The sequence below is a fragment of the Amborella trichopoda genome, chromosome 10 (assembly GCF_054954075.1).
Source record: "Amborella trichopoda isolate Santa Cruz 75 chromosome 10, AtrichopodaSantaCruz75HAP2 v2.0, whole genome shotgun sequence".
Lineage (NCBI taxonomy): Eukaryota > Viridiplantae > Streptophyta > Magnoliopsida > Amborellales > Amborellaceae > Amborella > Amborella trichopoda.
Window position 1 is genome coordinate 36,350,253 of NC_142345.1, and position 27,042 is coordinate 36,377,294.

General features: G+C 36.4%; 1 protein-coding gene across 10 annotated transcripts; it reads right to left on the reverse strand.

Annotated features, from left to right (window-relative positions):
* Positions 1–7: 7 nt before the first annotated feature.
* Positions 8–25,982, reverse strand: LOC18427626 (Putative thiol-disulfide oxidoreductase DCC). 10 transcript variants are annotated; one of them, XR_016042918.1, is made up of 9 exons: positions 25,793–25,982; positions 22,910–23,049; positions 20,563–20,670; positions 12,196–12,510; positions 11,954–12,093; positions 11,082–11,147; positions 5,400–5,460; positions 4,378–4,424; positions 8–320 (listed from the first exon to the last, which is right to left on the reverse strand). XR_016042918.1 is itself a non-coding variant. In XM_088849894.1 (9 exons), the coding sequence occupies exons 3-9, from the start codon at positions 22,946–22,948 to the stop codon at positions 282–284; spliced, it is 417 nt and encodes a 138-aa protein (XP_088706020.1). In that variant the 5' UTR covers positions 22,949–23,049; positions 24,233–24,391; positions 25,793–25,982; the 3' UTR covers positions 8–281. The 10 variants fall into 10 exon arrangements, 7 of the variants coding, with proteins under 7 accessions (XP_088706020.1, XP_088706021.1, XP_011620915.2 ...); XM_088849894.1 differs by lacking the exon at positions 11,954–12,093 and adding an exon at positions 24,233–24,391 and having other exon boundaries at positions 12,454–12,510; XM_088849895.1 differs by lacking the exon at positions 11,954–12,093 and adding an exon at positions 24,233–24,391 and having other exon boundaries at positions 8–379; positions 12,454–12,510.
* Between the last annotated feature and the right edge of the window lie 1,060 nt (positions 25,983–27,042).

Below are 27,042 nucleotides of genomic sequence, written 5' to 3' on the forward strand. Positions count from 1 at the left end.
CGATGAATTTCCATCAAATGAAAGAATTCCGATAGATTTGGAAACCTTGAATATATAAAGAGGATTATAAATGCGAGCATAGAATCCACAATGCATTTAAATAACTTCTCTACTAATAACTAATGGATGAGGCATCCTGGCATCTAGAACATTTTTCCACTACATTCATACATTTCTTCCTTTACATGGTCTTATGACGTAATGCACCAACATGCCTATTTTACAATAATCAACACTCTTAAGATGTGCGTATGAACAGGCATCTGCAAATAAGCAGATATTCACCTTGCACAATTCTTGTCTTCATTGCATAATTTAACCTGCCAATGCCAAAAAACATCAGTCATCTTGAACGCAAGATATGACTCTCCCAAGGAACCTGTGAGAAGTAAATCAAATAAATATTAGATGTCAAGAATATATTCTCTTTGAATTAGAGCAATTTCTTGAGATCAATTAACCTCTATTATAGGAAGTTTAGCTGCATTGTCCAAGTCAAGTTTAAGCTGATACATAACTTTCTATTGTACCATTAGGTAAGTCACCCATCAGTTATTAATTTGGAAAAACTAACAGGATATTCAATCATTTAGGGAATCAGAAAGGGCCAAAAAGCCATTGATTATGTGCACTTGCGCGTTCTCTTTCCAACCTAGCCCCTAAATGGAATCTAGAAGACATGGGATTCCAAATACAGTTTTGTTTTGCAGCTCTAAATTCTTCTTTGGTACATTTCATCCAGGAACCAGGTAGTCTGCTCTTGAATAGAACTATGAAGCAAAAGCCAAGCGACAACTGAAAGATGTAATAGATCCAAATCAAGGACAATCAAAATTTATAAATAAGGGTGTAAATGGGTCAGGCTGGGCTCCATGTAGACCCCTGATTAGACAAGAGCTCAAGGTTGACCTAGACCAAGGCCGGATCCAAGTCGATCAGATCCGAACCCAACCCGAACCGACTTGACTGTCAGGTTCCCACTTCTAGATCAAAACCCAACCTGCCAGGTTCAGAAATTGGACTCATACCGAGACCCTGAAAGGCGGGTAGCCTATTTACAGACAACTGACTAGTTCAACTGAGAAAGAAGAGAAGCTAAAGGAGAAACCATAATTAGCGGGATCTTCCAACTTGGTGGCTTCCCAAATAACCTTGGGTGGATCTCACCGTATATTGGGGGAAAATGATCCCAATCCCCTAGGGATCAGTAGATATACATCACACTCATGTTACATTAATCTTTTATAAGGAAACAAGACTCAAATGTATATCAATTCAATGAAGAAAGTAATGATGTCGTGAATTCTATAACTTCAAAGAGAAAAGAGATGTTACTAGATAGATCTCAGACCTTTAGAATTTATTATGCGATCCCAAAAAGTTGGGATCCAGCTCCCTACCATGTTGGGATTGAGATCCCTAAAACTCAAGGCGTACGGATAGTGATCCCGACCAAATGGGGCATCTAGCCTATCCCGATTCCAACATCCATGGAAGAAACCGAATGTTGTGATGCAGAAACTTAAAGAATTTCACAAGACTAAGTGGATACAAAATCACCAACATTCTATCCTAGGATGACAGAGAGTATTCCGTTACCTTCTACTACAAATACCAAAGAAGCCTGAGCACTAATACCGTACTTAAACTGATTTGTGTATCTACATAAGAGATTCACGAACAAAGATTTGTGAGAATTCCTAAGAATTGCAATTAAATGGGAGATTCATCAATAGAGTCAATTTAGTAAAAATGAAAGAATTTGCAAGAATAATGGGGATAAACAGGAAAATTATCAACAAAAGTAGTTAATTTAATAAAGATGGAACTTCATAGAAAATTATACACCAAGATGTTCTCAACCTTCTAGTTGTAGGATCATACATTCATGAAAGTTTTAAAGTCCATGGCTTAAAGAATGAACAAAAGAAACGAGCAAATTGTAGTCATTTCTCACTTTGATATGAGTCAAAAATAGAGATTCCATACCGATCTTGTGAATGCAGCTTATAGATGTTATGCAACAGAAAGCAAAATTTTAACGTAACATTGGAAACACATTTTGGATTGGAATAATATAACTTTTATGAAATAGCCATTCCTCCTTTCAAAATTATCTTTAGCTTAAAGAGTAAATGAAAATATATTCTTTGAAAAAATGCATCATTTTTCGTTCTTCTTCCTTTTTTCTATGGTGAGTGAATCTAGACATTGATTGCTATAAAGGCATAGAATTGTTAGACATATATCCACAATGACCTTCAATAGCGAATCTTATAAAGAAAAATAGCTTTTCCGACACTGTTAAGGTTATTCTTGAAATGAAATCGCATCACCCAGCTACTCCTAGGTATCCATGTAACTTGAACTAAATTCTGCCACTTCAGGCTCTTAGCAATAATACTGCATTGTCCTGAGTGCAAAACACAAAATAATATATTTTCCTTAAAAATAACCCACTTTATGTTTGGAAGTTAGAAAAAGAAAGGGTAGACATATATCCACCATGACCACCAATAGCGGATCTTATAAAGAAAAATAGCTTTTCCGACACTGTTAAGGTTATTCTTGAAATGGTTGGGTGAAATCGTATCACCCAGCTACTCCTAGGTATCCATGTAACTTGAACTAAATTCTGCCACTTCAGGCTCTTAGCACTAATACTGCATTGTTCTGAGTGCAAAACACATAATAAGATGTTTTCCTTAAAATAACCCACTTTATGTTTGGAAGTTAGAAAAAGCATGGGTAGCATTGTCTACTGCCTCGACAAGTTAATATATTAGGGGTGACAATGGACCCATACCCAACCTGGGACCCGAGGGGTAGACCCGATTTGGTCTGGGTATGGTTCCAAAAATTGGACCCAGTGGGTTGGGTTCGGGTCCCAATATATGAAATATATTTAAATCTAATTAAATACATAGATATTTTAATTTTTGGGTCAAGTCCATTCGGGTTGAGTCCACATCCCACACTATATTTTTTGGTCCAGGTCCGGTGAGTTAGAGTCCAGGCTCGGACCCAAACCCGACCCAACTCGTCGCTATCCCTACAATATATTCTCTAGCAAAACAACATGTATTGTGTTTGGAACTTTGAACAAGCAATATATCTATTTAGTATGCATTAACTTCAACCTCTCAAGGTGATTACAATAAAACATTATGTTCCTTTAAAACTACCTGCTTTTTAATTAATATATACAATTTTCTTCTGCTTTTCCCGCTTTAAGTGATTGATAATAACACCCCGGTTCCAAGCACTACGACCACGCTTTCTTTAGATAACATGTTCTTTTTTTAACTCAGAAGGATTGAGGGATTAACGCAGTTGCCTTGATTCCTGCCACTCGAGATTTGATAAAACCAACAATAATTTGTTTGACATGAGTCCTTGACACTAAACAACACCAAATATGAATCATGTGCGGACAACAATAAGTATCTAAGTGTTGATGCTTCATGGGTTGATAGGCACACATTTGGTAATACCATTCATATGAGTTGTTGCAAAGAATTGGATACCATATTAGTTTTTTTTTTTTTTCGACAAGGTCACATAGGAATGGAACTTGAGACGTTCGGCTACGAAAATCAAGCCTCTACCGCCTTGACCCAAGCCCGATTCCTTACCATATCACATTTTTTTTCTCTTATATTTATGTAAGCCCCCCATCTCCAAACGACCTTGATATTACACAAGGACACAATGGTTCAAAATAATGTCATTCATTATGATGATATTCATAGCTCATTACCTATGGAGAGAAAATTAAAACAATTGCGTTAAATGCTAATACTTGCTAAGTTAAGTGTCCAATTCAAATTTTGAAGTGTTACACGAGACAAAAATTTAAAGGTGCTACCAACATTTAGTTAAAAGATGCACCCCATGAGAAGTGTTGACGATGCCACTGAAAATTCTCCAAAATTGATTAAAAAAAGATATCTCTAGAAGTGTTGCACTTTGTAAGAACTATTGGCAAGCGGAACAACACTTCCTTAGAAGTGTTGGAAACTTTTGGGGAAGTATTGAGATGATTTGTTTGAATATTCTAAATTTTGTATTGACAAGTCAAGATATTTAGGTAATGGAAGAAACCTACATTCTTGTCCAATGCCATCACCTGTCTCAGTGTCCACACAACATTGCCAATAAATTGTGCATGTAAGCTTCCAATGAGAAATTAGGCCAGCAAAAGTCAAGTACTTCCCTCCATAGATGCATTGCCAAAGGCATTTTGTTTTAAGTATGAAATTGGTAAGAGTTAATCTAATCGGCGTTTAAGTATGAAATTGGTAAGAGTTGATTTAATTGATGTAATTAGCTACGAATATTTTCAATAAAAAGAATTATGGGAATTGAAGTTATTACCATGTTCTCCTTTCTCGCTTCCAATATTGTTTCCAGTGAAGGCCGCCCTAAAATCAAAAGAGAAATATTCATAAACCTTGATTAGTGCAGAGATTTAACACATATAACGAAACACGCTAAATAGCCTATTTGAAATATAAGGTTCCAAGGAAAAAAAGAAACATTTAAATTTATCCCTAGAAACAATGTGAAAATGAGATATGCATCAATGACAAATATGAAAACATTATACTCATTTAAGAAAATAGCATAACATGTATTGTTGCAACATGAAGATATATGCTAAATATCAACATCTCCAAAAGTGTAGTTTAGTTTCAAGATATAATAATCAATGTCACATCCCAAATATAATTGACAATGACGACCTCAATCAAAAACTCAAATACCTTTAGTATAAACATGTTGTCAAAGACAAACATTACTGGTACAATGTATCCCACCTAACATCAGAGGTATCTCAAGTAGGCAAAAGGTGCATCAGGCTATCCACAGATTGCAAAGAATAGGATTCAACTACATAACAAGCAAGTGGCATATTAATTACTCTTATGAGAGTTCTAGGCGAACGAGCTCGACTTTCCATGAAACTCCTAGTTCTACATGAGATGTGGGAGAATAAAATTAACGAGAAACATAATCAAGTAATGAACCACAAAATTCTTTTCAAATATTGTTAATTATGAATTAGTTACATAAATAAGGTTCCCTAGTTATTTTAAAGAGAACATCAAAATGGCCATGAATTAAATCAATTGAGCGATACAATCCTCTGAGATAAAATTCTTATTGGAATGTTTGTTAAATAATTACGAACTAAGCTATGACATAGTATTACGACAAATGCTATGGAAATGCGTCAGCACTTGGATCAATCACTGGCAATAGAGAATTTCATGGAAAGTTAGAATCTTAGTCAATGCCGAGCATATAAAATTTTCCAAAAAATTAAAGATCAAGAACAAATTTTGCTCAAAATAAAGTTAGTAACTCTCATTGTGTATGAAAATATGCAGTCTCACCGGCAACTTGCAAGCGGTATTTAGCCCAAACATCATATATGGCACCAGCAATAGTCGCAACCTGGAGGAAACTTCGCTTAATCAGGTACATGTATTACCATAATAAACTTCAAGGTTTCAGTACTTACTATTTACTAATTGCTACAGATGCAAAGTGACTTTTCCACATGTAAATATATAACAAAGGCGTAATTCAATGGAATTATCATTGGATGTGACGGTGGATGTAAAGAACTTGTAACTAATAAAACAGAAAGACAACACATTCAAACTTGTAGGTTAAGACAAATGTGATAGATAATATTGAAACCGTAAATACAATAACAACATTGAGCTCCAGAGGTTGATTTCTTTGACTGTAAAATCAAGAAAGTTTGTTCAACACAAGACCTGTAGAGACCATATACTCTTGATCTTCATATTGTATTGATATAAAACTACCTCAGATTTGGCAAGAAAAGGGAAGAAATGAATTTAATTCCCTTTTTCAATGGATAACAATTTATACTCCAATTTTAATACACTTAGGCTCATGATATGTTAGCGAATGGTGCATCAATAACATTAAAAATCAGCAAACAAGCCATACAAAGTCAGTGATGCATGGATACTTGGAAACATATAACATATCCATAACCAGAACTTTCAGAACATAGGTTAAAATCACCTAAAATTGATGTAGTGGTACCCATAGATTGTATTTTTGAAACATATGGTACTAATAAAGCTGTACAGCTTTAGATCTAGCTTTTTGGCTTAATGATCAGGGTGTAATGGACATAACCTCTTACACTTGCATCCCAATATACGTACCCAAAAAGCAAATGCATGATATATTCGTTGACAACAACACAAATGATTAAAAAATAAAGATTACTATTAGTAATTACAATGTAAAATATTGCAAAAAATATTCCATCCCTTCACCACTTACACGGCCAAGTAATGAATCTGTCATGGAGGCAAAGAGTCTTAAAAACCTCAGAGATAAAACTGTAGTTGTCTGAATGCATCTCTAAACTACATTCGTATACAACCAAAAAAGGGCACTCTTATAAAATACATGCTCACATTATTTTTAAGAACCAATCCCTCATTTTAAGAATATATCCTGATTCATTTGAATATGGTATCAAAGAAATATTCATAACCCTGATGGTGAAACATAATTATATGAGTTTAGTGTGTATTTGTGACAGTTGTTAGTTGATTTTTATGTTGAAATAGCAATCTATGACTATCAATTGGAGTCTGGTTGGTAGAGATCATACAAATACACATGCCTCAGTAGAGTCACACACGTAACATAAAATCCCTAAATTCCCTAGGCCTTTGACAATGACTCGACTTGAGAACCATGACACCAAGGTGTGGGATTGTGAAACTTGATAGATGTATTGCACAAAAAACAAGGATTCATAAACCTGAGTCTCATACGTCTATTTTGAACGCATGAAACTTGCAGCTAGGGAAATTTATAGATACATAGTTAAAATAGACTTGGTCTAATATGCAGAAGGAATCTACAATGGCACCATGCAATCTAAAAAAAGTAACTCCATAATTTATTTAAGGACAAGAATGATCTGGAAGTAACTCAAAAAATATATAACTGAATAGAACATCCATGCCAATCTAACTTGCATTGAAACAACAAGAAACATGTTAAAATATATTGAAGCAGTACGTCATTAAACAAGTGATGCAGGATTGGTACTATAGTTACCCAAATCGCCCACTGAGGTCATGATTCCGGTTCGGAATCTCGATTCCACGTTTCCGAGGACGAAACTCGATTTTAGAAGAAAGGAATCACGTTTCCAAGTTTCTAAAAATGCAATTCAATTTAGTATATGAATCTCAATTCCTGGAAGCCTGGAATCCAGACTCCATATCGTAGAGTTCATGATTCTTAGCTACACAACAATACGATTCTACGTGTACGAGACATTGATTCCAATTATTTAAGAATTGCAAATCCATGTTGTTTGGAAGCAAATTCCACTTTATTAAAAAGCATGATTCACAAATGCACTGAACAATGTTTCGATCAACATCGAATCAAGTTTTAAATTTGGAAATATTTGACTTTTTTATTTTATTTTCTCTTCTAATTTCTATCTTTGTACTTGAATTCCATAGTACTTTTTAACAACTCTTACCAAGCATAAATATTATTAAAAAAAAAATACTTCAAATTTAATAATTTTTGTAAATGTTGTGGGTACTAATATAATATTTGTTTGATATATGAAAGATACTAAGATACCCAATGGTGTTTTAGGTTAAATTAATCTTTAAATATCAGAAATTGAATTAAATTTCCTTCCCAGACTCAGGTATTATTGGCCCTCAATGTTGGCTGATACCCAAAACTATGCTAAAAGATGCCAGGTGTGCCAAATGCACTAGAGCTTCATTCATCAACCCCCAGAGCCTCTCCATCCCACAGTGGCATCATGGCCCTTTCCCAATGGGGTATGAACATTGTAGGACCCATCGACCCTCCTTCTGCTATGGGTCATGCCTTCATCCTAGCAGCGATAGATTACTTTCCAAATGGGCTGAAGCGGTCCCTCTTAAGCAGGTTCCAGGGGCCACTGTGGCCGAATTCATGCGTCACCACATCATATATCGGTTCGGGGTTACGGACTGAATAATCTCTGATAATGGCCCTCAGTTCAGAAGCCATCACATTGATCACCTAATTAGCCAGTTCGGTTTTGAGTGGAAGTACTCAACCATGTACCACCCTCGAGCCGATGGTTTAGCTGAGGCCCGTTGAATAAAACCCTGTGCGCGGTGCTCCGGAAGTCAGTTTCAAAGTCAAAGAAGAACTAGCATGAGAAGCTACCTGAAGCTCTATGGGCCCATCGCACCACCACCCGGAATTCTACAGACTCTACTCCTTATTCCCTGGTATAGGAGGTGAGGCAGTTTTGTCCCTCGAGGTTCAACTAACCTCGCTTCACGTCGCTATACATCAAGGACTGAGTAAAGATGAGAGGGTTAAACTACGTTACTAGGAGTTAGATGCCCTTGATGAAAAGAGGCTAGAAGCTCAATAAAACCTTGAGCTCAATCAGGGGAGAATGCAGAGAGCCTTTGACAAGTCTGCCAAAGTTTGCTCATTCGCTCATGGGGATCTAGTCTTAGCAGTCTGATTCGATTCCTAAAATGATTCGGAATCATAGGCATTTTCAAGAACTATAATTGGTACAACTAGAACAAGATATGTGGTCCATCACTAAACATGATATTGAACAGGACATAGCACTGCAACAATTATGGGATAGGAAAGATATAAAGAAAATTTACGTTGTACCCCTCCCCACAACCAAGTTGTCAAAAAAACACCTTACCTCTTCAACACTCACATGTGGGTCTAAAACCTCCCATATAAATTGAACCCTCTTCATACCCTTTCAACAGCAATGAATTTTTTTTGTCATAAACTAGCCTACTTTTTATGCCTAATTACCGTCAAGTCTGACGTCTTCTCTCTCTCTCTCTCTCTCTCTCTCTCTCTCTCTCTCTCGGATACAAGCCCCACCTTTCTCCTCTAGAGGCATTTGAGTGGGTTGTCTCCATGGTCATCATCCGTTAAAGTCCAGGACTTTCTATTTCTATTTTCTTAGATATTCCTTTCAGGCAAATAAGGTACCATTTTTTGGTGGTTTCATGCTCTCCATCTCTCTACTTTTGCACCCCAAATACCTATATTCCTAAAATCTTTGTGAAATATAGGTTTTTGTTCATTTCTCTATTGAATTCGTGAGTTTAATGGCTAGAGAGAACTGGTATGCCTATTTTTGTAGTTCTTGTGAATAAAGTGAGAGAAACTCTTTATTCTTCATCTCTAAATCGCTTATTGAGGCGAATAATCTAGAGGAGAGAAAATTCTAGGCATTTGAATTCACGACCCCCAGAGGAAAAACCATTCGAAGAATTCGGAAGAGTGAAGAATTTTCTAAGCCGACATCTTGAGAAACGAAATAGGTAGAAAGAGCTCTAATTGCCCAGATTCAGGCGGTACAGCTTCAGGAATACAACGTTCAAGCCCCCTCCTGAAAAACTGAGTTGTTAAGATTGTGAAGATATTAATGGCCATTCAATGGCTTCAAACAGTGGCAATTATAATGAAACCCAAGTGGGTTCTAGAGAAGGAGATGTTTTCCATTGTTGCGTTTGCAGCCCAAGTTCTTCAAGAAGAAAAGAACCTGCTGAAGGAGATAACTGGAGAAGTTTTTATAATAAACACTGAGGAAAACAGGTCTTTAATCCTACCCAACAAAGTCAAGTTCCCCAATAAAGCATTTTGAAAGAGGTCTAAGATAACAAGTCTAGATAGAGTAGATTGCTGGTATCAAACCAGAGAGATATTTCCTACTCATATTCAGAGAGGTGACAAGGCCTTGTAAATTACCAATTTCAGAAGGGATTGAACAAGAGAACTGATTGCTGCTCATGTCTAGCTAAATTTGTGCAATATCCTATTTGATTTTAGTATTTAACTAGAGATATAATTCCCATTTAACATAAGCTTTGCAATTATTTCCATGGAGTTCCAGTATCGCTAGCAGTTGCCAATTTTAGCTGGAATTTCAACTGAAAATAGATTTTCTGATTGGGGCGAGTCAATAAAATGATTTCTTTTCATCGGTTAATCATTCAAAACCCGATAAAATTCTAATCAAATATTAGCTCACCCCAATCTCCAGTGATAGTCCAACTGAAATTTCTGACGAGAGATGAAGAAAAAGAAAGCAGAGAGAGAGAGAGAGGCAGAGATGGAGAGGGAGTAGCAGGGATGAAGGGAGAGGGGGAGGTTATAGAGAAAGAGAGAGAGTAGATTTGGGTATCAAGTGAATTAGGATAAAAAAAAAAGGCCAGTTTATGAGAAAATGTTAATTTTGGTTGAAAATGTAGGGAGGGAGTTGGATGTACAATTAGCGGGAAGGTTTTAGTGCCTCATGTACATGTTGTAGAGGTGAAGTGCTTTTGTGATGATTTGATTCATGGGAGAGTGTTGGTGTAAATTTCCCTGTATATATGTGATCCTTCTTATACTACATATGCTAAGCTAATTCAGGAACATTGGTCAAAGTCTAGGTCAGTTCAAATGCTTATGAGATCCAAGTAAAAAGCACATCCAAGCTCCTATCTAAATAACTGTACACCCTAGCCTTGATAATGTGCTTGGTAATGTAATAGAAAAGAACCAAGTTGGCTTTTCTGGTCTCTCATTCAACTGATGTTATTGACACCCTCCCTGTTGAACTGCTTGTAGAGGTCAGGGTATAGGACTCCTGTACCACTTCAATTCCTAGAACATCTAGCGCTCCATTCAATGATACAGTCATCATCTATTGGGGCATAATCCTGTATTCATGATTTGAGTGATGTTCAATTTAACTATGTTAAGGGAATTTAGAGAAATGAAACTTCATGGTCCAGAGGGCACAAAAAGTCTAATCACCGGCAACAATCAACAAGTACTTCACACTGCCTCAATTGACATGCTTCCTTGCACAAATCTATAATGTCATTTGATCTACAATTAGATGATTAGTTTCTGGCAATGCATGAAAATATTAGTGATAATATACAGCGTAACTATGTGAAATTAAACCAATCATCAATAATCACTCTAAAATGAAATACTTCAAGAGGAAGACTAACCGGCTCATATTTTGTCATGGCATACACCCACCCCAGACCAACTTCTTCATACAACCCTCTAAATGCCTACAAAAATATTCATGCTCATAAAGACATGTCCTTATGGACAAGTAGTCAAGAATCACCTCAACAGAAAATAAAGTTAGCCACCAGAACTTCAAGAATGGATATGCTGAAATAAGAGAAATACCAGAGCATGATAATATTTTAGTATTCTTACTACTTCATTAGGATACTCTAAGACAAAGATTAAAAGAAATATTCTTTAATCACTTTTGTGAGACTGCAAAAAGCTGAACTGCATTCAGCTCTTCAATGCCAACTTTTATCCCTCTCATTCCCAAGATTGGGGGGGGGGCAATGAACACAAAAATTTCAGGACTATCATTGATAGTACTAGAATCTATAGGGCTGATAGGATATAGTTGATATCCCAGGTGCTTTGGCCATGGCGATACATATCTTGGAAGAGAACTTATAGCTCATGAATGAATTCACTCAAGATACAAAGCTCTTGTGGCAAAGATCATTTTAAAAAATGCTTATGATTGCAGAGATTGAATGAACTTCTCTCGGGTTGGATGGAATTCAGTTGCATTCATAACAGAGGCTTCTGAGGAGAAAAGGTTCAGACACATCACAAATATGAATAACATAGTATAAAAGACTTTGTACACATTATGATACCTAGATCAGAGCTTAACGGAAAAAAAGATACACAAATAAGTGAATCCGTATGAAGATTTATCCCTAAAAGGCACTAGAAATCAATTGTTAAAATTGCCCACTTGGGCTTCAACTTGGTTCTGTCACTCAGACCCAGCTGGGTGCCGCTTGCAGATGACTAACCCTAAAAAGCTGGTGAGTCTAACCTGAAACATAAAAGTCTGCATAACTGAGAATCGGTCGAGTCTGTCTTTGACTCAGGCTTGGGATCCAGGCGAGTTAGAGAAGTAGCCCAGATTTTTAAAAGTGAGAGAAATGCCAAAACTAAGTTTTATCACTTGGCAACCTGAGAGCGCAGCAATAGAACAGATTTGATTAAGAATATGAGAATAATTGATTAGTAAACATCATTGTAAGTATGCATAGATTGTCAAAATGACCAGAATACCTTTTGGGCCTAAATGATAAAATGGATCCTGAGAAATTGAAATAGATTATTAAAACATAAAGACATCACTCAGCAAGTAAATGGATACAAAAGTATATTCCTCTATTAAGAGCATAGAGTCCCATTGCTGTAGAAAAAACTAGTGAAAAATTTGAAACTTCTCATTCATTTAGAAAAGGCAGCATGTGGAACCCTCATATCCGTCAGTCAAATGTCCTAGTGCCAGATGTGGAAATTAAAGATGGGAAATGGGCATACAGCAATATCTCTGAGCACAGTTCCATCATCAAGGATTGCATGGATTCTCCCCATTGCCTGAAAACAATATATAAATATATATTATCTTTTAATTTTAAAATGAGCATATATAGCAAGACACCAAAATAATGACACATATCAAACCTCCGTCACTAGAAGACATTTCAATGAAACACAAATGTATATAAATCTGCAATGTTTTCTGTTGTAGTCCACCTTACCAAGCAAAATCACAATTGAAATTAAAACACAATTGAAAATCCTAGTTTGAACCCCACCTATGAGCATCACTAATCTAGTTACGAATGGCTCTAGTTTGTAATTAACTATTACAACATAAAAAATTTCCATATAATTACATGAAAAGTTTATTCATGCCTAACATGAAAAAAACAAAGTTACTTTTCATTGTAGAACCCAACTGGTGCCACTATTATGTCATCAACCAACTTCACAAGAGTCCAAGTATAAATATTGGTTTGAGAAAACAATTTAAAACAATTGCCGATGGATTGAACAGAAACAGCCACAAGGGCTAGAATAACTGAATCATGAACAAGAAAAACTCCTACAAAGTTCGCACTACATGCAACCTTTTAGCAGAATGGGATGAGCTCCCATGTAAATCAAGTAAATTCATAATAAATTATGTAGTTTTACAATTATATACAGTAAAACCTGTGACAACCAATATCATGGATAGTCTCTAGTTAGTATCAATTTTCAAAGGTGATACATTTTCCATTTAGATTGAACTGCATTGCCGTGTTGAAGGAATGATAGCTATACTGATTCTATAATAGCATATACAGTAAAACCTGTGACAACCAATATCACTGGTAGTCCCTAGTTAGTATCAATTTTCAAAGGTGATACATTTCCATTTAGATTGAAACTGCATTGCCTTGTTGAAGGAAGGATAGCTATACTGATTCTATAATAGCCTAATACACCCTAGTGTATCGAGCATGTTCAGAAGTACAGTATATTTTTCTATTGCTAATATCATGAACAGTATTCAATACAGGATTATTTAGTAGCATTAACTTCCCTGTCATTTGATAGTTGTTAGAAGTCAAGATACATACAACCAACCACCATATGAAAGTACCGAGTCGAAAAAGGGCATTTTATCATATTGTAGTGAACATCTAATTTAAGTTTGGAAAGGGCATTGATTATGTTCATAATATCAATTCTCTATCTTTGTCACCATATGTTGCTCTGCATATTAAGTGAAGCCAAAAGAGTTGAAAGGGTTCAAAACAATAATCAATTGAAGTGACCAAAGAAAATAACGTTGTGAATCCCCTAAACCTCTATTGAATTAATGTTTTAGCTTTTCTTTCTATTATTGCTTTTTTCTCTCTAGTGTTTCTCGTTTTATCTAGTTCATTTTTTTCTCTTCTAGGTTTTGGCTCTATTTTTTCTTAACCTCAATTTAATTTCTTTCTTACTTCTCCACTTTTCTCTCAATTCTTTTTTATTTTTTTCTCTCTGTAGGTTTTTTTCTCTTGTTAGGCTTTTTCCTTCAAAGTTTTGGTTTTACTTCCCAAGTTTTTCTCTATTTATTTAATTTGTTGGAAGTTAAACTGTATAATGGGCAAAACGAATTTAACCATCCATTGCCATAGAGCAACATGACAAATGAGCAGGTAAAGCAATTTGCAAATATCAAGAGGGCAATCCTAGCTTAAAAGGAAAAGGAATTAAGAAGTTGGGCAGGAGTTTAAGTTGTTGGAGGCTTTTGAGTGCCATATCCTGCTCCCGACAGCTCTAGAAAGCTAGATGGCACAGTACCAAGAGCGGGACAAGAGTAACAGTTCTTGCACGAAATTGTGTTGAAGCTCAAGTAATGAAATTTTGCATGGGCAAAACCAGCTCATATCAAGAATAAGCACAACAATCAAAACAAAAGAGAAGGGGGAGGCTTTACTTATCCAAGCGAAAGAAAGCGACCTATGACAATCAAATAGGCTCACTAAAGGGCCTAGAAAATTTAAAAAGTAATTTGTATAAGAAGAAAAGGAGAAGGGGCAGGCTCCACAACCACACCAACAGTTCCACACTAAATTTGGGGCATAATTCTCGAGAAGGCTTGAGGATTCATAAACAAGAAGGAATTTTGTCTTGTGGCCACAGCACTAGAAATGTGAGTGCCACAAATTGTGGATCAGAGCAGCCACCAGCAGCTCTCATGAGCTACCACCAGCCACTCTCATTTCTATGAGAGCAGCTACAAGCAGATTTCAAGAACCACTATAGCAGCTTGTGCCTTTGAACCATCAAAACATTTCGAACTGCCAGAAAATGACTAAAATCCCCCTAAATCAACAGGAAATCATAATACATTGACCAAACTACTCCCTGGATTAATAGGGAATCACTACATAATGAACACTTGACCAAAATCACCTAATTTAACAGAGTTCCAAATGTAAAGGTCTAAAACAGGCAGTAAAACCTCTTCTGGTGTTCTATCACTCGTTTTCCAGACGACAAAAACCAATTTATTTTTCAATAACTTCAATTCTTTTTTGGAAAAGAACCCAGAGTGTTTTGTTTTTCACGTTGGTTTCTCATTATCTTTTGTTGTTTCTTCAAACTGCTCGAACTTGTTTCTAAAACAAAGGACTCTCTCTAATGAGTCCTTTATAAGGGTATCTTACTTTTGATGGAGAATTTGAGGATGTTGTGGTAAGCCACACTCTAGGATGGCAGTAACGTAGCTAGACTAAAACTTTTCACCAATCTCTTAGGAATTAACCCAAGGTCTGGAAGAAGAAGAATTGCATTAGAGAAAGAACATAAATTGTCTTACATCAAGGGTCATTGAAGTCTCAAGAGTGGTGCCCTTCCAAACTGACATTATTCTGTGCTAGTAGAGTCCGATGATTAAGACCTCCAAGCCTACTGCCCATATCCAAGAGCCAGGTAGAGTAGATCAAGGTTATTGTCTAAATTAAGGTTTTAAAAAATGGATCAGTGACCCAAATTGCCCCATTCGGATTTCTGATCCGATTCGGCAGATCAGCGATCTGGTCTACCAAACCAGAAATTAAAAAAATTCAAAAAAAAGAAAAAAAGTGGGGAGTTCTATCAGAGAACCGGTCAAAACCAGACTGAACCAGCCAGTTCAGTGATTAAAAAGAAAAAAAGAAAAAGAAAAAGCAAGAGCCGGTTCATGGGGGGCAATGGCCAATATTTTAAGGGATCCAAATCGACCCGATCGATTGCTGATTTAGATTGGCACGTTTCGATCCGAATTAGTGATTTTTAAACCCTAATCTAAATGGTAGAACCTTGAATCTCATATTCTCTACCTTGAAATCCAACCTTCCCAATAATATAAATAAAAAAATCGTTTTATCATCATACTACTATCTGGCCTAATGATAGAGAACATTGAAAAGTTTCCTATAGTAAAAAGGGTCTAGGAGAATCTCCCAAACAGAGCTTCCTTTTTCTCGAAGCTGCAGCGGTGGTAGATCAGGTGAATAAACACTTAAGGCACTCATCTTATCATCATACTACTATCTGGCCTAAAGATAGAGAACATTGAAAAGTTTTCTATAGCAAGAAGGGTCTAGGAGAATCGCCAAATAGAGCTCACTTTTTTTCAAAGCTGCAGCGGTGGCAGATCAGGTGAATAAACACTTAAGGCACCCCTTAAAGCATTGAACTGGGGAAGGGACTTAAGTTATAGTCTATCAAAAGTCAGAAACATTACAGTTGCAATTGCATAACAATTCCTACTGAATGAGTGCAAAGGAAAAATTAAAAAATGACAATATGAAGCATCAAAACGCCGAACATGTCAGGTCCAACAATCCAAATATCTCAAAACTCATTTAATCTACCAAAAGCTAGTTCATATAGTAATAAATCTTGTTGGGGTTTGCGACCTTTAAAGGCCATGGGAGCATGTAAATATAATAAATTATAGTTGTTTGTGCACTTCAATGGGAGTGTAATATGGTTAACTATCCTAGGGTTAGGCAGTTTATGGCCCGTGTCACATCCAAAACCCTTTTCCTTCAGCATAGGTACTTATGTTGACGGTTTATAAGAGGGTCATCCCTTGTTGGGTCGAAGAGATGCCCAAGGATGTTGTATGCAAGCTAGAAGAGCTTCATGGTCTCATGGTGCGGATGTAGGCTTGTGAGAGCGAGGGTTAAATTCTCAACAAAACGTCCGGACGGCATGTACCTATGACTGCCGCATTTTTTTGGGAAGCAACCCTATAAAGGGTTACATGTACATGTGCATAAAGACAACCTCCCTTGTACTATAGTGCTATGTGCATTTGACTTGCTCTTGGGGGGAACATGTAATCCACATACTAGGACCAAGGTTGGAAAACTTACTAAGCAGTGCCTAGGCGATAAGGGACCTAGGAGGCCTAGGCAGCTAGGTAGCTTTCTAGTCAGGCGCCAAATGTCAAAAAAAAATTTAATGGTTTGGTTAAATACCAAACCTCCCTGAGTATGTGTTAAAATACCTAATTTCAAAAAAGAAGAAACCGAACAATAAACACATACATTCGTAAATCATAAATTATATCAAAGAGTCAAACACAAAAGAAAATTCAATATTTAAATCACCACAACTCATATATACAAATCCATATACTAAAGTCGAAAAAAATCACAAGTAACACAAATATAATGAACGAAAAATTTAGTGAGAGCACTTGGTATAATTGGTTAGGGTTTAATGAATTTTGGGTTTCAAATCCTCATCCAATTTCATAAAACAAGTCAGAACACATCAAAACTATTTGAATCCACATTCTAATGATGAAATACATCACAACTACAGCAAAAAAAAAAAAAAATTGAAATATCTTATGAGAAATATATAATTGCTCATAAAACCCTAATGCAAAACTTGAAAATTTCTAAAATGGAATCCTTCAAGATTCGAAAGGGTGAGCTTTGGCTGCCAAGTAAAACTTTTTTTGCAACCACTTCAAGCCCTAAAAAGATTAGGCCCAAATGATCGAAAATTTTGGATTTTTGTTCGATCTTGGATTTTTGAGCATGTATTTCGACTTGAAATTGGTTCTCTAAGGGTTTTGGATGTTAAAATGAAACCACAAACCCCCCTCCCCCCAACAGTCTTAATACAAAGGTTTGAGGTGCAAAAATACCAAAAATCCCCCTATCTGAGAAGCACTTTCGCCCCTCTAAATTTTTTAGGGCCACTTATGCGGGCACCTGGGTGTCTAAGCACCCACATTGTGAATGGCCTGCATTCATCCCGATTACGCCTGGGCAATGCACCCAAGGCCTCTAGCTACTTAGGCAGCCCGCCTGAGAGCTCAGGCGAGCAAATTTCCAACCTTGACTGGGACTATGATTCTTTCATTTATTAACTAATTTTGAGGGGCCAATCATGAGCCCCTGCACATGACTTTGGGTTATGGGTTCCGTCGGGTTGGTTTGAGAAGACAATTGTCGATCATGGATCCTAGCATGGGTGAAGTGCCCTGAAAGTCACTTAGTTACGACCTATTAGTACCAATCAACTTCTTGAGTATTTCTGTGCGTTTTAAAAAAAAAAAATTAAGAACCTCAAAAATGCTATTTTTCAACTTTAATTATGATTACATTTTTTTCAGAAACTTTTCAAAGGTTCATTATTCTACTGTGAAAAACCTGGAAAGGACAAAATTGACATTTTACAATTTAGTAGGGACTTTAATTTTTATGTGGGATCCACGTGGGGGGCCAAGGGCCCACATGTGGGTAGGCCGCATAGGGTGGGAAGTGGGGCGCACAAAGGTCACACATGCCACACAAAGTGGGATGCCCCTAACTAAATTTAAAATATTAAAAATTTTGAAATTGTGCTCTGAGAAAGGTCTTTCAGCCCAAGTTCTTCATTCCTTCAGTGTTATATGGGAATTGGCCCTTGGTATTTACAGATGGCTTTTCATTGCTCATTTTCATTTTACCTATAATGAGATGGATGTCTAAATTATTTTTCTTCTTTTTTTCCCTGAATTCTTTTTGTGCTTAGTATAAGTGCATTACTTCCTACAAATTAGTAAATCAGGAAACCCAAAGAAATAAAACTTAAACCCCAAAGCGAATAGCCTAATGAGAGAAAACCAAAACATCAAAGAGAGAAAGCAAAACATAAGGTACTTTTTCCAGACATTGACATTTGGACACTGCACCATAACATCGACAAATACAATTTTAAATTTATTTCCCAAAATTTATTCAATTGGATTTTCATCTTAGCTCTTCGTTGCCAGGTGTAGGGATCCTTAACTTTGCATGTTGAAATGAAGTGTTAATAGTGATAATGAAGCCAGCATGTAAAGAGTTTCTTCAGTTGGTTGACGCCTAATAGGGCTCCTCTAATACTCTTAAAGAGTTCCCAATTATATGAAATAGAATCCTCATCAACTCACTGATTCTTAAGACAGGGGAGAGAGGTATATGAAGTCTAAATGGAATTTTGTACGTGGAAGTCCAGTGAAATGAATCCAAATAATAATAATTTGAATAATGAAATAAACTATATGGATAGAAAGAAAAAATAATGATTAGAAGTAAAAGAAAAACTAATGACTAGAAGTAACCTTCAAGTAGAATAAGACGCATGATTTCCATATACATAACTGAAAATGTAGATATGGAACGCAAGAAAGGAAAAAAATGACAAGAGATAAAAGGGGGCAAAAAAAAACTAAGATCTTGATAAAGTATACATCTCTTCAACAACAAAACTTGTTACCACATAAGGAGATCATTGATGGCCTACTCTCTGCCACCTAGGGTCACTCACTTCTGCACCAAGTACTTAAAATTGGTGAAATGATAGAATAAGGAAATTGCTCTTCAAACCATTTTCATTTCATCATTATCATCATCATCATAGCCTTTTCCCAATTAATTGGGGTCGGCTACATGAATCCTAGTCCACCATTCTGCTCTATTAAGGGTCGTACCCTCAATGAGATCATAAATCCCCATATCTTTTCTAACTACTTTCAACCGTGTCCTTTTGGGCCTATCCTATGCCCTTTTTGAGCTTTCCACTTGAACTAACTCGAACTTCCTAACAAGTGTTGTACTAGGTCTGCGTCATACATGGCCAGCCCACCTTAGTCTACTCTCTCTCATCTTATCACCTATTGGTACCACACTTAAATTTTTTGAAATGGATTCATTTTAAATTCTATCCCTTCTTGTCTTGCCGCTTATCCATTTCAGCATCCTCATGTCCACTACACTTATTATATAGGCCTATTGTTTTCTAACGGCCCAACATTCTACCCCATAAAGCAAAGTTGGTCTCACAGTTGTCCCATAGAACTTGTCATTCAGTTTCATTGGTATGCGGCGATCATATAAATTCTGGTTGCACATATCCACTTTGCCCACCCAACTTCATTTTCGTTTGCGATCAAGAATTATAGCCCAACTCCATAGCAATTTATTCTCTTAGTGCATTGAAAACTTCAAACTTACCACAGAGGTAGTATATTTCTCCAACTCATATGCCAGGATAGCATCACTAGTCAAAGAGTTGCAATCATATATCCCACAATGCAAATGATATATATATATATGGATTGTCAATTTATTAGGAAAAATTTTTAGTAATACCAGCCTTTCATACATTTGCAAAGAAGAAAAGGCCAAAGACCTATTTACATCGACGATACGCTCAACAACTCCCTTTAGCAAAATCCCCCCTTTATCAAAATCTAATCTTAAGCTTAAGAGATGGTGTTATATATGTCCTCTATGTTATTTACATAGCAATTTATTTGGTGCATATCATTCGTTACTATTATTTTACTATTTTTCAACCTAAGCTGCATTGACATAATTTGTAGTTTATGAAATATGTTATGTCTTTCTATATCTGAGCTATTGCTTAGCAAGGAATAGTATTACTATTAGTTGGGGGGGCAAACTGATTCAAGCACCAATATAAATTACATCTATCCTAAATATACTCTCAGTATTGATGATAATGAAGCAGCAAACCAGACCATCTAGAGCAGCGGTGCAGGACTAATAAATTTGATACGCCAAAACCTGTAACAAACTAATCGCTTCCAACCAACTCAAGGCAATCACATACAGTTTTGCAATCAAGGCCTTCATTCTCCTCTGCACTGTACTCCTTGGAGCTTATATCAACAAACTTGATTGTTCCATACAGCTTATTCCTCTCCTTGAGCATGTTGACCTGAAAAAACAAATTGAAGGCATCGAAAATCTATTAACAATGGCATCTAAGTATCAGCACAGGCATTGTGGTAACTGAGTCAGCTTAAGTTTTCAGTGAAATTAATTAAAAAATGATTTATATTTTTTAAAACAGAACTAATACAGAGAAAAAAGACTTAAAAAGCACACAATTCAACCACAGAAAAAACTATGTAAACAATTTATGAAGAACAATATGATCCAAGGGAAGTTTTCACCTTGCCAAGATATCATCATAATCTGGCCTTGTCAAGATATAAACCAGTGATTTGTTCCATAAGAATTGTATTGTTTAGTGAAACCATTGCACCAGGCATCATTATATGTTTTAACATGCCACAGCCCACTTTGTATATACCACTATGAGAAAAAAATCAACAAAAGGATATATAATTTAGGGCACGAATAGAAACCATATTTCAAATTAACACCGCAATTAATATTATTCAATTTTGTTTGATATTGGTTCACTAAAACCAACACTTTATCCAACAATCCAGCACCAGCTACGAGGAAGAGAAAAGCCAAAATATGAAATCACTGCTCTCTTCTTATTATATTTGGATCAGACCAAGAAGGGAAAACCCTATTTGGGAATGCTATAGCAGAAAAGAGATTTAGCAGCTCGAAAGGTATAACCACCAAAGGAATTGGAGCCACTTTCCACCCCAGATTGGATTGGGAAATTGGGAAGTGATGGCTGCTAAGGACAGACAAAAAGACAGACTAGCTAGGTTGCAAATCAGTGACCTATGCCTTCCACCAAAAGCATCACGTAAAAAGCCATATAAACAATTAACTACCGTAGTTTTCTTCACTGATTCATCAACAAATTAGGATCTCATAATGGAGATAACAAATTCACAGGGTACGAAGAGTTTGATTTATCATCAAGAACTCTTTTGGGTGATTCATGGAGAATAAACAAAATGGATTTCTTCACTCATTCTGGGCAAGTTTGGAAGAACCACTTAATTCAGACACCTCAGTTACTCTGCCAATTTTACTTTCGTCTTAAGCAGAGCAGAGGTAACGGCCCATATCTAGTGTGCAGGACAGAGAAATGAGATTTATTCCTTTTTAAGCTGGAGAAGACCAAACAAGAGTTGTTAGGAGCAGGATCGGGAAGGGTTCCAGGATCGGGGGATGGATCGATGGATTGAAACTCCATATGATAGAGATAGATATCCATACAATATTAAACCCAGGATACCTGTGTTCTAGAAGTCAAGCTCCCCTATTAGGTAGGATCGAGCTCCCCACTTAGATAGGAATAGCACCACAGCCTAGTCACTACAAGCTCCTTATGTGGGTTCTTATTACTCCACTTGCATAGTTCTCTAGCAATTGCACTCATGGTGAGGCTGGGGTTAGTGTGGGTGGGTGTTGCAAGCGTCGCCTTTATAGGCACTCGCTCCAACTCCAGATACACTGGCTGCAGCAGAACCAGTCAGCTCCAACCTTCGAATATCAAGCATGAGCCTCCCCGCCCCTGGTGGCCGCCAGACTCCCTGCCACTTATGTCGGTTTGTACCTGGATGCTCGAGTACGGGTAGAGACCCGTCGCAATTGCGAACAGAAGCTGATCCGGACGTGTAGGACCCATCCAGATTGTAGTTCGTGCCTTTCCCCTCTCTCGTGGGTAGGCTCGTAGTTCGTGCCTTTCCCCTCTCTCGTGGGTAGGCTCGTAGGTGCCCGCCGCCCCTTAGAGAAAGAAAGAGGCTGAGCAGCCCTGCCCAAGTGAAGGAACGTTGCGATACTCGTTGCCGCTCCAGCTCTATGTTTATTTACTATTGATGTCTATATAATATTAAGTCCAAGGAACTCGATCCATGTGTTATAGGGATCAAAATCCAAAATTTTAGAAAATGAGATCAATAGATCCCTTTCTGAGATCTTAGGATCGAGTTTCCGGAACGATTCGCTCCCAAATATAGTGATCCCGGTAACTATAGACCAAACTCCCCCTTTTACAGCTTCAAGTGAGAGTGGCAGAGGGATGGAAATACCCAAAGTCGTCTGTCCAAAGCCCTAAGTATGATAGTTACAGCTGAACGTATACACAGGAACTTGCCATCATTCAGTTCCTTAAGCATAACAAAATGGTAATCACATACAATATGTAAAAAGTACAGCATTTTAACAAGTTTCAACGCTACTAAACTGTTATGCAAAGATAGCTACTAGCACTATGATATACATTGATATAGAGAGCAGACCTCACGCATGCAAAGTGGGCATTCCCCATCGTAAAGCATCTTAATCTTCCAATTTTTTGATGGCTGAGGAAATTCTGCAGATTGACTTTCCTTGTCTACTGCAGCTTCCTTATCTATCCCAGCAACTTGACACTTGAAAACTGTGAAGTACAATGTGGGTATCCTCATTAACATTACGTGAGATAAAGATATACGAAAATATTAATTGCCCATCATAGGCTTACATATGGCATAACTAGTCAATCTCAAAACTTAACACAAAATGTTTCCTATCAATAATTCCCTAACCTAGAGTTTCCATGCATGAAATACATGCTAAGCTCATGCCAACATGTCACAGACTAATAAAACAAGTCCATTGTCTATACGCCTGAGAAAGGTAAAGAAGATAGAGTCCAGCTTAGAGTTTCTATCTGATGACGTGGTATTTAATCACTATCATTGGTGCACTGGCATAAAAATAGGATTCGTGTCATGCGCACACCAATTTCCCCTCAAAAGAAAAATATGGCAAAATAAGATGACAATTAAAGATAGTGAGAAGGAATGGAAAATTTTATGTGGCATACATGGAAACCATGGAGATCCAGAATGAACATTAGTAAGAAATTGCTTTCCCAATTTAAGATCATTATTACTAACAAGATATGTGTACTTGTATATTGTTCTGTTTTGGAAACAGAAATTACAACCAAGTAGGTTTCTGAATAATATAATTGTGGTTTCTGAATAATATAATTGTGATCAAGACGATTTACAACAAGATATAGCAAATGGATGTGAGCAGCTCAAACATCTATGCAAAGTCATGATGTTCCTTCAGATGGTATACAGGATAGTGTTTTTATAATTGCTACAAAAGAATTTTGCAGGGCAAAAAACAAATAAAATGGGAATGAAACCAGGCATACCCTGTTGTTTTGATTCATGAAGTTGTGAATTGACATCTAAACATGCATAGAGCACCAATAGATCAACTTTGCATTTCAAAGACATTCCAAAATGGAATCTAGATAACAACCTACCTTATAAGGAAACGCAGTTCTAGGTGACGCTTTTTGCAATCTAAAGGAACTCGTACCATCATGGGAAACACAAGCTGCCTATAACATAACCTAATGCAATGATAACCAGTCATAAAACTTGGTCACCTCAGTTGGAATTCAGAAAGAAAAGCAGGATATGTCCCTAAGAACAGCTCTGAGAAACCAAACTGCATATGATTGTTATTGCCGCAACAAATAATTGTAAGCAGGGGAAATTGTCCTTTAAATTGAATAACTAAATGCGAGAGCGACCAACTCAAGGGGGACAATCCCTTACAATAAACCAATAATCTTCATCAAGCCTTCATGACTCTATCGTCATCCTTAGTCCTTGCTTTGAACACTACAGATCACAGTAGCTGTACACTTCCTCCGCTGCTCCTCGGGAGATTGTCTAGTTGGCAAGTCAATTATTGGCTAATCACTCCATGCGATTCTACACGTTTCCATGAAAAATCCACGTTGGTTCCTTGAAGTCTATGAAGAATTTAAGAAACTTTGACATCTAAAATATTAAAATAAAACTACATAGCCATCAAATAATTTTCATAGCAAAATTTCACTACAAAGAAAGAGAGATAGAGAGAGAGAGAGTTTTGAAAAGATTGATATTTTCCTATTGCATTTACCAATGATTCTTTTTAGTAACTCTCAGATTTGACGATGGAACCTCATGTTGAATTACTAAAAGATAATCTAAACTCTGTGGATTATGGAGGTTCTTTCTGTATACCCTAAAAACTCCATCTAAAAACCCAAAATCTTTTCTCTATCATTATTATGAGGCAATTTCTCGGTGAAACTGAGTTTGCCTCCTCTTTTTGGAGGCAAAATCTCCTAGAATTGCGTGAAATCACAATTAATTTGGCAATCCACTGTGCTACAAATCACCAAAATACAAACAATATCCTAATCTTGGTGACAATCAACTACGATAAATTGAATTATCTTTATTTTGTCATGAATATTGCATTTCCAATAATTGAGCTAATAATATATTGATGAATTTATGACGAAATTCTAAGTCTTCTAATTATTTGTCATGATAAAATATTTTTCAAAAATGAATCTGAAAGGAAATTGGCAATTTGACTTTTAAAAAATGCCCCATTTACCTAAACAAAGCTATATAAGTCGAATAAGGCAAATGAGGAGTAATTTGAAAGAAGTTGTTAATGGATTCAAAAGTTAAAGCAATTAAGTAGGATAATGACCATTTATATTTTAATTTTGATATACATTACATGGAAAACTTTGCTACCATAAAATGTTGACATATTTTATGATTTTTATTGTGTATAATTTGAACTCATATTTACTAATCTAAAAACAAATAGTCTATATAAAAAATATATTAATTCAATAAATTAAAGTCCCGGTAATTATCTGATAAATTTCTAAATAAATCGACAAATATAATCCCTATAAAACTCCCCACAGATAATATCCCCATATTGATGAGTGTCACCACGATCCTAATTAAAACACAAATGCAAACCACCAAATCCAGCAACAGTAATTGATCCCAAACCTAAACCTAATTTGATACCAAACACAATAAATGTTAAGTGTCACAAATCACAACAGAACTTAACCCATTCGCAGCCCTATCTGTTACTCTCAACATAAAGCGAGCATTCAAAAGAGGTAGAATAGCATCAACTATGTGCAACCTTGAATCCAATATCCATAAAGAGATTAAAAATTCTGAATATGAACAAGAGATTAAACAATTCTGTGCATTGCCTACCTCATCAACAACTATCAGTAACAATGAGACAGGAAGAGGGAAGTTTAAGAGATTATGAGAGAGAGAAGGCATAATTGAGGGGCTTACCAGTGAAGAGACGAGGGCATATACGCCTTCCGGTCGCAATCGATATTTCCCTGGTCATAGGGTTAAAGTAGCGAGGAACAGAGAGAGGGAGCAGGCTTCCTAAGCCTAAATTTGCTGCCATGGCAGCCATTTTTCAGTTCCTGAATGTGGGTTGTGCTCAAAACTGGCATTCAGTGAGCCATTTTCAAATGGCAGCGATTGGTTCTTGTTGCATGATGAAGCGTGTGATAGCTTTCGACGAGTAGCGTTGGAGTCTGAAAAATTACGAGAAAAAATGAAAAGGGAATGGGAAACATGGACCACTGGAAGAATCATAGTGCATTAATGGATTCTCATTATGCCACGTCATACGAGAGACGTGTTAGAGAGAGTGTGTCCCGCAAATGTCACCCAGTCCTCACATGAAAGCGGGAGGACGCCAGTACGCATGTAACGGTCATGATCACTGTTGCTGTTAGTTCCCGCCAAAAAATGGAAGAAAGAAAATATCACTTAAATTATCGAATTACTTTTGAGAATCGAAAAACGCCAAAAAAAAAAAAAAAAAAGCAAGAAGGAAAATATCACTTAAATTATCAAATTACTTTTGAGAATTATTTATTTTTCAAGGGCACCTCCAAACATTCTATTAAAACTTCCTAAATTGCATTTGTTGAACTTTGAATAACTTGGATAAATAAAAGGTGTTTCAGTAATTTAGCTTCACCTAAGTGGTCTGCATAATTAGTGTTTAGGATTGAGCAAGTGTCCATAATAAATGATAAGCCTTAGTTGTTCGACAGTAGCAATTCATTTTTTTCACTCATCATCATCAATCATCAAGCTTTTTTTCAACTACTTAAAATTTGCTACATAAATCATAATGTGTCATTTTGCTTTATGGGTATATTGTTATCATCAAGCTTTCTTTCAACTATTTGAAATTTGCTACATAAATCATAATGTGTCATTTTGCTTTATGGGTATATTATTTATTGACCGCTTAACATTTTGTCTCATAAAGTACAATCATCATTAAAGTTTTTTTTAATTATTTGGAGTTGGCTACACAAATAATAATGTGTCATTTTGCTTTATGGGTATATTGATTATTAACCGCCCAACATTTCGCCTCATAAAGTACAATCATCATTATAACTTTTTTTTCAACTATTTAGAGTTTGCTACACAAAACATAATGTGTCATTTTGCTTAATGGGTATATTTTTTATTGACCGCCCAACATTTCGTCTCATAAAACACATTCGATC